General features: G+C 41.4%; 2 protein-coding genes and 1 long non-coding RNA gene across 4 annotated transcripts in view; 1 reads left to right on the forward strand and 2 right to left on the reverse strand.

Annotated features, from left to right (window-relative positions):
• The window catches only part of canb1 (Calcineurin subunit B), a 45323-nt gene extending 40461 nt beyond the window's left edge, over nucleotides 1-4862 (reverse strand). The window contains exon 1 of one of the 2 annotated variants that reach the window (XM_090211857.1): nucleotides 4642-4862. Coding sequence is in view for 1 of the 2 variants with exons in the window: in NM_001160568.1 (NP_001154040.1) it covers nucleotides 4642-4644 (3 nt within the window). In the remaining variant the exon portion in view is untranslated. 2 annotated transcript variants of the gene reach the window in all.
• The window catches only part of LOC118942075 (uncharacterized), a 784985-nt gene that overhangs the window by 539266 nt on the left and 231029 nt on the right, over nucleotides 1-14690 (forward strand). The gene's annotated exons all lie outside the window — the stretch shown is intronic.
• Nucleotides 6970-12600, reverse strand: LOC110499495 (CB1 cannabinoid receptor-interacting protein 1-like). The gene is made up of 3 exons (XM_021576626.3): nucleotides 11922-12600; nucleotides 10693-10837; nucleotides 6970-8148 (listed from the first exon to the last, which is right to left on the reverse strand). The coding sequence occupies exons 1-3, from the start codon at nucleotides 12092-12094 to the stop codon at nucleotides 7984-7986; spliced, it is 483 nt and encodes a 160-aa protein (XP_021432301.3). The 5' UTR covers nucleotides 12095-12600; the 3' UTR covers nucleotides 6970-7983.

The following is a 14690-nucleotide window of genomic DNA, read 5'->3' on the forward strand; positions in this document are numbered from 1 at the left end:
AGTCTGGCTGCACATCTGATTGGCTGACGTATTGTAAAATTGAGAAATTATGTGACTATACCGATGAAAAAGTAGGAAGAAATTGTATTATGAAACCAAGATAATGTATATAAAGAATGATGGGGAAAAAAATATCTGGAGTACTTTAAATTAAATTATGGCCAGAAACAACCTTTTGATGTTGCTAATTACTTTAATGACTATTTAATTTGTAAAATGGACAAACTCAGGCATGAAATGCCAACATCAAACAGCGAGCCATCACATTCATGCATAACAGACCTAACAATGAAAGAAAAGCATTGCAATTTAGAATTTTGTAAAAGTTAGTGTGGGTGAGGAGGGAAAGGAGATCCCTCGGCACCCCTTGTTCCCTTGTTCCTATGTCAACCGCAAATCTATATAATATATTTTTTATAAACAACTTGCAACCCCCTTTGTACAGCCTTTATAAAGTCTAACTTAATGTAAAGTGTAACCCCATAGCACAGACCTATCGGGGAGATGATGATGCATATGCTATATTAGGGTTTGCCATGATGTGTCATACTAATTAGAGCTTTCAGGAGGAGCGCTAAGCCACGAGGTCATGATGATGATGATGCAATGTTTTGAAGGCTTATCGATTCAAGTAAACCTAGCAGTAACTAAGCAACCGATTTGTTCTGTCGTACCTTTGCCATTTGCTTTCTTTGAGGCATTATTTTGGCTCAATTTGACCTCTCTTTTTTAAGTTTACACAGGCAGCCCAATTTTGATCTTTTGCCACTAATTTGTCTTCTGACCAATCGGATCAGATCTTTTGCCACTAATTTGTCTTCTGACCAATCGGATCAGATCTTTTGACCATAATTGGGCATAAGATCCGAATTGGGCTGCCTGTGTAAACCCAGTCATAGAGGTTTCAGTCTTGACTATTAGGAGAAGCCCTACTTGAGATCAAAAGGTAATGTTTTGGTGGTCCTGTGTGGCTGAGTTGGTAATGTTTTGGTCGTCCTGTGTGGCTGAGTTGGTAATGTTTTGCTGGTCCTGTGTGGCTGAGTTGGTAATGTTTTGCTGGTCCTGTGTGGCTGAGTTGGTAATGTTTTGCTGGTCCTGTGTGGCTGAGTTGGTAATGTTTTGGTCGTCCTGTGTGGCTGAGTTGGTAATGTTTTGCTGGTCCTGTGTGGCTGAGTTGGTAATGTTTTGCTGGTCCTGTGTGGCTGAGTTGGTAATGTTTTGCTGGTCCTGTGTGGCTGAGTTGGTAATGTTTTGATGGTCCTGTGTGGCTGAGTTGGTAAACTGGCAACACCAGGGCCGTGTGTTCGAATTCCGCTGGGGTCGCCATACTAAAATGTATGCATGGACTACTGTTTTTCACGTTGGGATAAAAGTGTCTCCTAAATGGCCTCATTGTTAATTCATTATAATGACTCATTGATTACAACTATCCTGCTTGATTTGTTTTGTCAAATATGTACCATTTGCTTTCTTCAAGGCATTATTTTGTCCCTCTTGTCTCAATGCATTCTCTGTAGCAGTGCAGTCAGACCACGATTGCTAGTATCTACCACACGAGGAGAAAAGAGTACCAGTCCGCGTGGACGGATTACGTGCGAACAGTCTGAAAATAATAATAAAAACATCAGCAGGCTAAATACTCTCACTAGCTAATCCTCTCAAGCATGTGTGTTTCGAGCAGGGGTGTCAAACCAATGCTCCTGAAGGAAGGCTGCATTTCATCCTTCCGTCTGATGTGGTACACCTGTAGCTCATTTGATAAACCATGGCGCTTGCAATGCCAGGATAGTGTGTTTGATTCCCAGGACCAGCAGTAAGTAAACATTTTACACACGCGTGGGCCCGTAAGTCGCTTTGGATAAATAGCGTCTGCTAAATGACATATATTATATTGATGATTCTGTCTGAGAGTTGTGGGTGCGTGTGGACAGACCTTGTAGGGTCTGGGTGGGTGTTTAAAAAAAAAAAAATTATAAAGAACAATCTGCCTGAGTGTAAATCCACAGTCTGAGGCACAGAGACTGTAAGCAGCTGGCCCTGTTTTATCTTTGGCCTGACCGTGGAGATTCTGAGATCCAGGATGGAACGGTTGAGTCCCAGTCGGACTGTTTGGCCCACATGGACTGGAGTAGATATCCTGGGTTTAGGACGGAGGTCTTCAAAGCTAATTTGATCGTAGGCTGCATACACCTTTCATTGGGATTCCTGGACTGACTCAAGAGATCTACGTTTACACAACCTGATTGGTTCAAATATCAATTAAGTGGCAAAAGATCTGATCTGATTGGTCGAAAGACGCACAGTTATGATAAGAGGTGGTGCATGTTTAATTAGACTACCTGGACTCATGCAATCTTATTGGCCTATTCACAATCTTATTGGCCAATTCACAATGTTATAGGCCTATTCACAATCTTATTGGCCTATTCACAATCTTATTGGCCTATTCACAATCTTATTGGCCAATTCACAATCTTATAGGCCTATTCACAATCTTATTGGCCTATTCAAAATCTTATTGGCCTATTCACAATCTTATTGGCCAATTCACAATCTTATAGGCCTATTCACAATCTTATTGGCCTATTCACAATCTTATAGGCCTATTCACAATCGTATTGGCCTATTCACAATCTTATTGGCCTATTCACAATCTTATTGGCCTATTCACAATCTTATAGGCCTATTCACAATCGTATTGGCCTATTCACAATCTTATTGGCCTATTCACAATCTTATTGGCCTATTCACAATCTTATTGGCCTATTCACAATTTTATTGGCCTATTCACAATCGTATTGGCCTATTCACAATCTTATTGGCCTATTCACAATCTTATAGGCCTATTCACAATCTATAGGCCTATTCACAATCTAATAGACCTATTCACAATCTTATTGGCCTATTCACAGTCGTATTGGCCTATTCACAATCTAATAGGCCTATTCACAATCTAGTAAACCTATTCACAATCTAATAGACCTATTCACAATCTAATAGACCTATTCACAATCTAATAGGCCTCTTCGCAATCTAATAGACCTATTCACAATCTAATAAACCTATTCACAGTCTTATTGGCCTATTCACAATCTAATAGGCCTATTCACAATCTTATTGGCCTATTCACAATCTAATAGACCTATTCACAATCGTATTGGCCTATTCACAATCTAATAGACCTATTCACAATCGTATTGGCCTATTCACAATCTAATAGACCTATTCACAATCGTATTGGCCTATTCACAATCTAATAGACCTATTCACAATCTTATTGGCCTATTCACAATATAATAGACCTATTCACAATCGTATATGCCTATTCACAATCGTATAGGCCTATTCACAATCTAATAGACCTAATCACAATCTAATAGCCCTATTCACAATCTTCTAAGCCTATTCACAATTGTATTAGTTCCTTGTGCTAGAAGCAATGCAACAGTTACTCTGATTGAATCCGGTGTGAGTGGGCTGGTCTGGCAGGCACCACACAGCCAGAGCCTCCAGGCAGCTAGTCGGGGTGGATCATATCTCGTGCTGGTGGTTCGCCACGGCTTTTATCTGTCTTACATTAGCTAGCGCTAGCAGGAGCTCGCTCAGTCGATCTGTATGTGGGTGGTGCTTGATTGCTAGGCAGCATATGGTCCCTGTATCAGGTCATTTCTGCTGCCATGCTTTTAAGCAACAGCCTTCTGCCTTCCCTGCCCTCACTCAACGATAACCCAGAGTAGCCTCGCTGTTGTAGCCTTGACAATCGAGTAGCCTGTTGACTGTTTTACACGTCTACCAATAGGGAATAGGTCTTATTCCAAAACAGTTTGACATGTCTATGAAATGTGCTATCTATGTATTTAACCTAGGCCTATGGATGACATGCAATTAAATATGAAGAATGGTTTGTACGTCATAGAATTATGTATGTGTCTACGCTTGGCTGATAATTAGACATTCATTATTAGCTCGCATATGACAGTAGCTACCTTGTAGTCTTGATTTTTTTTTTGTTAAATAACGAAATGATACAATGTAGCAACACGACATGAAAGAGGGTGATAACAGTGTTGTAACATGTAGGCTACACGCTTCGGGGGGGGGTCTTTGCTCATCACCCCTCCTTGATTTGGTCATGTCTAGTCCAGCTTGTTAAATGCAACGTAAACACCATGTAACGTTAGTCTTATTTATAAAGCAGATTCGACTTTTAGGGCAGGGTCGGACATCAGTCAAATTAGCCACTCACGGACATGGGAAACATCAAAGTAACATGTTCATCTCCTAGTGTCGCACATTGGTTTTAAACATGGAGTTACTTTGTTGTTGTGATGTTGCCTTTGATCTATCGCAGGATAAAGTTGGGTTTAGAGTGTAAGCAGGGTTACGACTTAGAAAGGGCAGATATCGGCCATAGCATTGGCCAATATACAGAGGCACATTGGCAAGAAAACCGTTTCCTCCTTCATTGCGAGGGAGGAACGGGTTCTTTACTCGGTGACACATATATAACACGGTAATAACACGATAAAACTGTACAAACCCCGTCGGCTATAGTTCATACAAAATCAGGCATGTTACCATAGTCACTGTGTTTATCTTTTGGTTGGTGGGTGAAAATAAGAGTGGCGACAGTTTGCTTACCATCTTGCCGGTTGGATGATGAAATAGGTTGACCAGGAAATGTGGACGTGGGGAGAAAAAAACGATATAAAAAGAGGGTCTCGCTATTACAAAAACACGGTGCTAGTGGTATTCAGGTTCTTGTTTTTTGACCCTCTCTTTTTAACGTCGGTTTCACTGCAGTGGCACAGGGAGACCCATAGGGCGGGGTCAGTATCGCCGAGGAGGGACAAGAGATGTGTGGAGAGGAGACAGCAAGTAGCCTACATTTCAAGATAAAAGTCCCTCCTCTGCGTTACATAATAACTTGTTTGTTTCCTTACCTTTATAGCAGTCTATGTACACGGAGAGACTGAAATGCACTGCCATTTGCCACTGTAGCACCCACATTAGAAGAAGACAAGGTTGGCCGTGGAGCAGTTTTATGGGAAGTGCCTTGTTCAAGGGCACAATGGCATTGGACAGCTCACATGCACATCCCCGCCAGATTCATCCCGCTTGAGCATTAGGTGAAACAGAGAACTTTTATTTTCAAGATCTCGGCACATTCTCAATGCCATCTTGTTGCTATACTGTCACCAATAGAAATGGAAGACTCTAGTGCCCAAAAGCCAATTTAGCATGGGCATTGCCATTGAGGACTTTCACCATATTGTAAGTAGTCAACTGGATGGGATTTCCTATGGCTTAATAAGGAAGGATCACATAATTCCATCCAGGCCATCGGGATGGATCAGCCAATGAACTATACTCATGAGCAAACATTCCATAACTCCAGGTGGCAGTAAATCACCAACATTGTCTTTATACCTGTTCAGTCAACACCCTCTAGGTGGCACCCTTTGAGTTTGTTTACCAACTCATCCAGGCTGTATCACAACCGGCAGTGATTGGGAGTCGTCTAGGGCGGCACACTGCCCCAGCGTTGTCCGGGTTTGGCCGGTTTAGGCCGTCATTGTAAATAAGAATTTATTCTTAACTGACTTGCCTGGTTAAATAAAGGTCAACAAATGTTTCATTGTTAAATAGAAAGGAAAATAAGTAGAAGAAGAAGAAAATGGACTACTTCAAAATGGAGATGGTCTCAATGGCGCTGCCCATGCTCTCACAGGTCCCATAATGAGACAGATACAATGTTGCGTCCTCTACCTCTATGGGAGAGGTCCATTACAGTGCATCTTGGGGAACTGAGTTTTTTTTTTTTTTTCCCCTGGCAAATGTCTGTTTACATATGTGCACCAGTGCCACTCAGTGGTGGAAACTGTGCAGTGCATGCTAGATTATCCCTATTCTACACACCCACTGTACGGCTACTGATATTCTTTCAGAGGCGACACAAGGGCCCTGTGGATGTTGTGTCCAGTTCCACTCCCTCCACTCGTTAGGGACAGGTGGTCCTATGGCCCAGTCCTCCACTCGTTAGGGACAGGTGGTCTTATGGCCCAGTCCTCCACTCGTTAGGGACAGGTGGTCCTATGGCCCAGTCCTCCACTCGATATGGACAGGTGGTCCTATGGCCGAGTCCTCCACTCGTTAGGGACAGGTCATCCTATGGCCCAGTCCTCCACTCGATAGGGACAGGTGGTCCTATGGCCCAGTCCTCCACTCGTTAGGGACAGGTGGTCCTATGGCCCAGTCCTCCACTCGTTAGGGACAGGTTGTCCTATGGCCCAGTCCTCCACTCGATAGGGACAGGTGGTCCTATGGCTCAGTCCTCCACTCGTTAGGGACAGGTATTCAGTCCTATGGCCCAGTCCTCCACTCGTTAGGGACAGGTGGTCCTATGGCCCAGTCCTCCACTCGTTAGGGACAGGTGGTCCTATGGCCCAGTCCTCCACTCGTTAGGGACAGGTGGTTCTATGGCCCAGTCCACCACTCGTTAGGGACAGGTGGTCCTATGGGGTCTATCCTCCAGCATTAACCACTAAAGTTCTCACCCATCTCGCCTAATCCCACATAGCCAACAATAAGTGGTCCCAATGGGAATCAAACCCACAACCCTGACGTTGCGAGCGCCATGCTCTACCAACTGAGCTGCAGAGATCTAACCCAATTATTACGTAACTTCCTTAAAGAGTTATTTTTATGCAAGATTCATCAGTGGTGAACGTTTTCATACTTCATTTCCAAAGCATGCAAGTCCTCAAACTCATTCTAGAAGCTATGAAAGCATACAAAGCCTGCTCTTTTTGTGTTTTTCTTAGACAGCATTTTGCTAATGCAACTGACCCAAAAACCACAATTACCCAGGTAGCACTTGACTATATGTTATGGTATAGTAATGGCCAGATATTAAGAAATGACATGGGAAAATAGTAATTACACAGTAATTACAAAAGAAAACACACATTGGTCATCCCAAACATATTTACTATTCAAATACCTTCACAAAATGGTTAAATCTAGTAATCGCAATGTTTTAAAGTTCATGGGTACACTTCACGATGCTCTGATCATTTACATGGTGCTGCTTTTTCACTACACATCTCACAGTAAATGACAGTTTTCCCAACTAATAATAACCCTTTAGCATATTTAGTTCTCTAAAAAAATTTAAAGAATGAAATGAGAAACATGAGCAGAAGGAGCAGCAGAAATATGACATTCTGATTGGTCAGAAATATGACATTCTGATTGGTCGGAAATATGACATTCTGATTGGTCAGAAATATGACATTCTCATTAGTCAGAAATGTGACATTCTGATTGGTCAGAAATATGACATTCTCATTAGTCAGAAATGTGACATTCTGATTGGTCAGAAATATGACATTCTCATTAGTCAGAAATGTGACATTCTGATTGGTCAGAAATATGACATTCTCATTAGTCAGAAATATGCCATTCTGATTAGTCAAAATCAGCACAACTATAAAATAAAATGTATGGATTAGTCCAAATATTTTGTAAAATCTAACTGTAAACATTCACATTCAGAGTACATAATAACATACAGCATTCTTATATATGCATAGATGCTACACACACACACACACACACACACACACCCAACATTAATACGCATAGCTATAACACACGCCAACATACAGCAAATTAAACATCTTTAGTTATTTAACAGCAGCATTGTTATGCTATGAGGGGTTCCACTCTGGCTGGATCTGATACACACTGTCTATCACTACCCAGCAGCTGATCGTCATTCAGCTCTCATTTCATGTTCATCTGGGTCGTGTTCGTTAGGGCACAACGTAGGAAAACATTTTGCAAACGGAAATAAAAAAAAACAGGCATTTCTGTTGGCTAATTACAGGTAGTAACAGTTTCACTGTTATCTTCCGTTTTTTTTTTTGTGCCTAATGAACACAACCCTGATGCTGCCTGTGTAGGCTTTGGTTGGTATCATCAGATAAACAGCTCCTTGTTGACCCACATCAGGCTGCGCGTATCGTTGGGCTTGCACTCGTACTCGATGCTGTTGAAACTGTTGCCTCCCTGGCAGTGGTCCCTCTTGTTGTAGTTGTAGTACTTCACCTGCCACACCACTTCAAAAGAGCCCACCTCTGGGAACTGGGAGGGGAAATGATGGGACCGGCAGAGTTAATCGGTTAACTCCAGTTCACTTTTTTGATACTTTTAGTGCATCATTTATGGAAACATTGAAAATACAATCTATACAGCTAAATCACAGGAGGCTGCTGAAATGAGGACGGCTCATATAATAATGTCTGGAACGGAGCAAATGGAACGGTATTATCAAACGCATGGAAACCATGGAAACCATGTGTTTGATACCATTCCTCTGATTCCACTCCAGCCATTACCTGGAGCCCGTCCTCCCCAATTAAGATGCCACCAGCCTCCTGTGAGCTAAAAAAAAAAAAAAAACAAGTTGACATTGAGGTTGTTTTTAAAAAGGCCCTTACAGACCACAATTGGCCTGCCAACGAACCAATCACTGCTCCTGTGTGTCCTCTAATGACCTTGCTAATCTGATAAAGACAGAGAAATGGACAAATAGGAGCAGAGCTAACAACTAACAAGTTGTTGCTGTGTGTGAAATAAAATGTGGCCCTATTTGAGTGTTGATAATAAAATCAGTTTACAGGGATTGGTGTTTGTGCTCATGTATGTGTCTTTGCTAGGCTAATTGTTTATTAGCAGGACCTGCCTAGCCTGCTAAATGTTTGTAGCGTGACCTGCCAAGCCTGCTAATTGTTTGTTAGCATGACCTGCCTAACCTGCTAATTGCTTGTTAGCATGATACATGTTTGTAGCCCACAGCTAATGATAATGCTTAGGCTACATGGGTGCTGTTAAGGCTCATGCCATTCGTCACATTTCAGTCCTTATTGCGAAGATAGTGCATCTGTTGTGTGATCGTATGCTACTATTGTGATCGTATGCTACTAGTGTGATCGTATGCTACTAGTGTGATCATATGCTACTAGTGTGATCGTATGCTACTAGTGTGGCCGTATGATGCTGGTATGATTGTATGCTACTGTGGCAGTGCCTTTACCACATGGGTGCTTTATCCTAGCTGTATAGCATACCTGACATGGCTAATGCTAGCTTCAGGCTCTACCTGGGACTGCTTACTGTTTAGCCATCAATGTTCATTGATATGTTATTCAGGCACTGCAATATGAGGAGTGTTTATTTAAGCTTTATGCCTGTTTAACCTTTATGGTGTTCAATTAAGGACATTATTGATTGCATTTAACATGTGTGATGCAGTAATGGGCATATATGTAAAGATCTAACTCCTTGAGCCTTTGAATATAACTTTGATTCTATTTCCATGTATCACTTTCCTCCTAGAAACCACACACACTTGTTGTATAAGTACCTAAAGTGAACTGCAGTGTGTTGTGTGGGGACAGTAAAACCCCTTTTTTCCCCTGACATCTACCTCATCCCCATATTGTTTTTATTTACTTTTCTGCTCTTCTGCACACCAGTATTTTTACTTGCACATCATCATCTGCTCATCTATCACTCCAGTGTTAATTTGCTAAATTGTAATTAGTTCGCTACTATGGCCTATTTATTGCCTTACCTCCTCACGCCATTTGCACACACTGTATATAGACTTTTTTTAAATGTTATTATCTATGTGTTATCGACTGTACATTTGTTTATGTGTAACTCTGTGTTTTTGTTTGTGTCGCACTGCTTTGCTTTATCTTGGCCAGGTCGCAGTTGTAAATGAGAACTTGTTCTCAACTAGCTTACCTGATTAAATAAAGGTGAAATTAGAAATTAAAAAACATCCTTTGGCTCTGTTCTCACCGGACATCTCTGAATCAGTACATGGTGTTTAGTAGAGGTCCTTCACGCATCTCTGAATCAGTACATGGTGTTTAGTAGAGGTCCTTCACACATCTCTGAATCAGTACTTGATGATGCAGATGTTAAACAGATCTGGGACCAGGCTTGATGATGTAGATATCAGACAGATCTGGGAACAGGCTTGATGATGTAGATATCAGACAGATCTGGGAACAGGCTTGATGATGTAGATATCAGACAGATCTGGGACCAGGCTTGATGATGCAGATGTCAAACAGATCTGGGACCAGGCTTGATGATGTAGATATCAGACAGATCTGGGAACAGGCTTGATGATGTAGATATCAGACAGATCTGGGAACAGGCTTGATGATGTAGATATCAAACAGATCTGGGACCAGGCTTGATGATGCAGATATCAAACAGATCTGGGAACAGGCTTGATGATGTAGATATCAGACAGATCTGGGAACAGGCTTGATGATGTAGATATCAGACAGATCTGGGACCAGGCTTGATGATGCAGATGTCAAACAGATCTGGGACCAGGCTTGATGATGTAGATATCAGAAAGTATTTGTAATGTGACTGGTAAACTGCTCTGAATTAACTTATCTATTTAATTGTTTTGTCTACTTGTAAATTGTAAAATATTTTGTCTGTAATGTATTTTTCATTATGTGTTGGACACCACCCCCCCCCCCCCCCCCCCCCTCAGCAAGACTAGCTGTTGTCATGGCGTCAGCTAATGTGGATTCTAATAAAACCCTAAAGAAATCCAAAACAAATTCCAGTCAAACTGAGTTTTCCCTTTGCTACCTGTATGCTGATCTGTACAGCTTGTCTGTCTCCGCTCTTGGTGTGTGTCACGCCCTCTGTGTCGTAGACGCCAGTGTAGACCACACACTGGGGGTCTCGTGACTGTTGCTCCAAGGGGAATTGGACTCCACCTACACTCATGGTGCTGACGACCAGGACAGGGTCACAACAGTTAGGGAGAGATCATCAATCAATAATATTTATTTTATAAAGCCCTTCTTTGTTTTACATCCACAGTTGTCACAAAAGTGCTTTAACAGGAAACCCTGCCTAAAACCACAAACAGTAAGCAATGCAGATGTAGAAGCACAGCAAATCTCCCTATAGGAGGAAGAAACCTCGAAAGGAACCAGGCTCTGAGGGGTGGCCAGTCCTCTTCTGGCTGTACCGAGTAGAGATTTAAGGGTACATGTGTGGCCAAATGCAGACCAGATCGTTTTTCAACACGTTTAAACGTTTATAGATGACCAGCAAGATCAGCTAATAACCATGATGGGTGATGACTGTTTATCTGGGGGGAAGGGCCTGTGGTTGTTTTGACATTGCAGCTGACAGTAAAGACACCTAGAGGATGACTGATCTACAAAATCGGGGTGAAATATAGATCATCGGTGTAATTTATCATTCTATCCATTAAATTCATTTTTAATAACAAAAGACTGAAACACAAACTCAGCTCGCCATATTTGAGAGCATGTTTGGCCTACTGCAGGAAATGCTGAAGGCCTAATCGGGAGTGGATTTGACACAATCTGGCTGCGCCTTATGTCTCCCTGCACCCTCCGGACTCTAGCCAATGTCACTGTCGTCACTATCTGGCCAAATTGGAAGCCTGGTCTAGTTCTACAATTTATATTCTTAAAGCCAATTTTGACTTTGCAGTTTGGCAATCTAGTGGGAACTCGAGTGAACCGCGTGCGCTCTGACGTGTCGCCTTCAACCTCGTGCGGCTTGTTTTTTAATCAATGTTCTCAATTAATTACCAATTTAATAAAATTAGTAAATTAGATTAAAGCAGAGACATAATATGATAATAATAATAATATATGCACCGATTCTATTTCACATTATGAAACACTGATATAATGTTGATTTTGGATAATAAAATGTAGTCAAAACATTAACAGGCGGTGTCAAAATATAGCCTATTGAAGTGTATAGACACTATATAGGTTATCAGAAGAATATTGCCTGATTATCTGTAATACGTTTCACCCCACCATACTTACGTTGCCTCCACATCCCCAGGTTTGACAACCACTTCAATCTTGTACTTTGACCCCGTTAGCAATTTAATCGTCCTGGTTTGGCCAAATCTCGCTCCGTCCGATTTGAAGTACACAGCACTGTTATTTGGTAGCATTCTCAACGATATTCCGATTTTGACGAGTTCGAGAGCCATTCTTCTTGAAATTGAGGGATGAGGTTGTGCTCAAATCCAATCCTTACGTGAGTTGACAAGAGAGGGGCGCAGGTGTGAAACGGTGGCCACTCCGGATTTCCAACAGAACTATCGATGTAGAATATTGTTGTGTCGTGAAAGCACAGGTTTAACATGTAAAAACTCGTCGCTGGAGGCAGAGCCTAAAGTAATTTCCACTGTCCTCGTGAATAATCCCATACACACACACATAATCCTCCTATACACGTAATCTAAAGGAGATCAAGACTAAAACAATTTGGCCCGGTAAACAACTTGGCCCGGTAGAGAAATAATAAACCTGCATTTTGTCATTTGATAAATAATGATTCAAATAGGCCTATTGATTTTAAAAGACAGTTGAAATGTGCACGCCGTGTACACAGAGAGCGGGAGAGTATAGAGGGAAACAAAGCAGTCCGTCTCAAATGGTCAAATCACAGGCGGGTTCGCTGACAACATCACGAAAACGATGCGGACGCTTCAGTGGGGCAGAAATCGTGAGTTGTGATTCAGGATGGCCAGATAGATAGCAACAATGACAATAAACTGCAATGTGGGAAATCGTGACTCCTTTCAGTTATTTTAATCTTGTTCTTTATACCATGTCTTGTTTTCAGGCGTTTTGACTGATTTCATTTCAATGCTAATATGACAAAAAAAAGTCGCTAGATAGCTACCCAACAATTGTAATGCTGTATTAGAGACACGCGCAAATGTATATGTTTTCAATAAACATTGGAAATGAAATACATGTTGTCAACAATCTAAACCAGTCCCGTCTGTTTTGTCCCATAGTTGCGCACACGTCGGTTTTGTTGCTAAACAACCAACCCATCTGTCGTCCCAGTCAATATTCACTTATATAGACAGGTTTGCGTCTTTCCAAATCATGTCCAATCATATTGAATTTACCACAGGTGGACTCCAATCAAGTTGTAGAAACATCTCAAGGATGATCAATGGAAACAGGATGCACTTGAGCTCAATGTTGAATCTCATAGCAAAGTGTCTGAATACTTCTGTAAATAAGGTATTTCTGTTTTTGGTGTTTAATACATTAGCAAAAATGTCAGATTTTTTTTTCTTCGCTTTGTCATTATGTGGTATTGTGTGTAGATTGCTGAGGAAATGGTTTTATTTCATCAATTTTAGAATAAGGATGTAATGTAACATAATGTGGGAAAAGTCAAAGGGTCTGAACACTTTCCGAAGGCGCTGTATCCTCCAAACACCGCTTCTCTGGCATTATCACATAAATAATAAGGAATTCTCTTCGATCACGCCCACAAATTGGGGAAAAACAACAGTTTTTCCTATTGAACCCCTTTGTATAAGAGGCAACTTTGTTGTCGATTTTTTTTTTTTTTTTTTTGGTTATACAGAGATATCATCTAGAAGAAAAAGAAACGCACGCGTATTTAGACGCATTCTTGTGTTCTAACTACCCGCTATTCAAAGTGCTCTGAACAAATTAAGGGAATTGTTCACAAACATTGGCACATCCTAAAGTCCGATGATAGTCTCGGTAATGTGTTTTCGGACCTTCCATTGGTCGTATTCTCGCGGGGCAGAAATCTCAGAGACCAATTGGTACACTCTGATTTACCACCCCAAGATATTCCTGAACGCCTATTTGCGCCCTTACTGGATGGACATTACAAATGTAACGGCTAAAAATTATGTAGGTAAAACAAAGCGCGAATTCTCAGAGCATCGTAGCACCATTAGGTGTAAAAACTTTACTTATCCAGTTGCAGCCCACTTCTCGGAGGCAGCCCACTCGATTTAGTCTCTGCGTTATATTGGCGTCGAACATGTCACCCTCCCTAGGAGAGGGGGTGACCTTGATAATTTATTGTTAAAACGAGAGTCTGCCTGGATCTTTAACTTAAAGACCCTTGCGCCCTTCGGTCTCAACGTAGACTTTGATCTGAAGCCATTCTTGTGATTATTGTGACTTTGCCATTGTAATTGTTTGTAAGCTTGTGTAGTTAAATTAATCTATGATCGTATGCTATCCATTTGTTGTTTGTATGCTGTTCTTTGTATGACATCGTAATATTTGATAATTAACCAATGATATTAGGCCACTCTTGGCCATGATTAGACACCTGTGTGTTTTTTTAACCCTATATAAACGAGTCATCCCGCAGTGTTTGTGATTATACCCTAAAGACAGCTTGGCTGTCGAAACGTTGGTAATTCAATGTTTGCATCTGAGCTCCTAGAGTGTGCGGCTCTCTTTTATTTTCAAGTTTACGGAGATATCAAACATGCCGAAAAAGCTGCTGTGTTATTTAATGTACATGTAGCCAGGTTAAAAAAATAGCCACCTACCCTTCGCAATGCTCCCACATAGGGAAATAGAGCCTGCGAGAAGAGCCCCGTGGCCTCACGGGCACTTTAAGGGCACTCTGGGCAGAGCAAAATGTACTTGGTACTACAGTAGAGTGGTTTTATCATGGTAGCACATTCCAGAGATCGATTTATAGCCATTAATCTAAAATAATTAATATATTTTAAACAAGACCACTTTGTTTGTCATACAGACAAGATGATTCATATGAGACGAAAG

Source organism: Oncorhynchus mykiss, chromosome 20 (assembly GCF_057628025.1).
Source record: "Oncorhynchus mykiss isolate SJ-2025 chromosome 20, ASM5762802v1, whole genome shotgun sequence".
In the NCBI taxonomy this organism is placed as follows: Eukaryota; Metazoa; Chordata; class Actinopteri; order Salmoniformes; family Salmonidae; genus Oncorhynchus; species Oncorhynchus mykiss.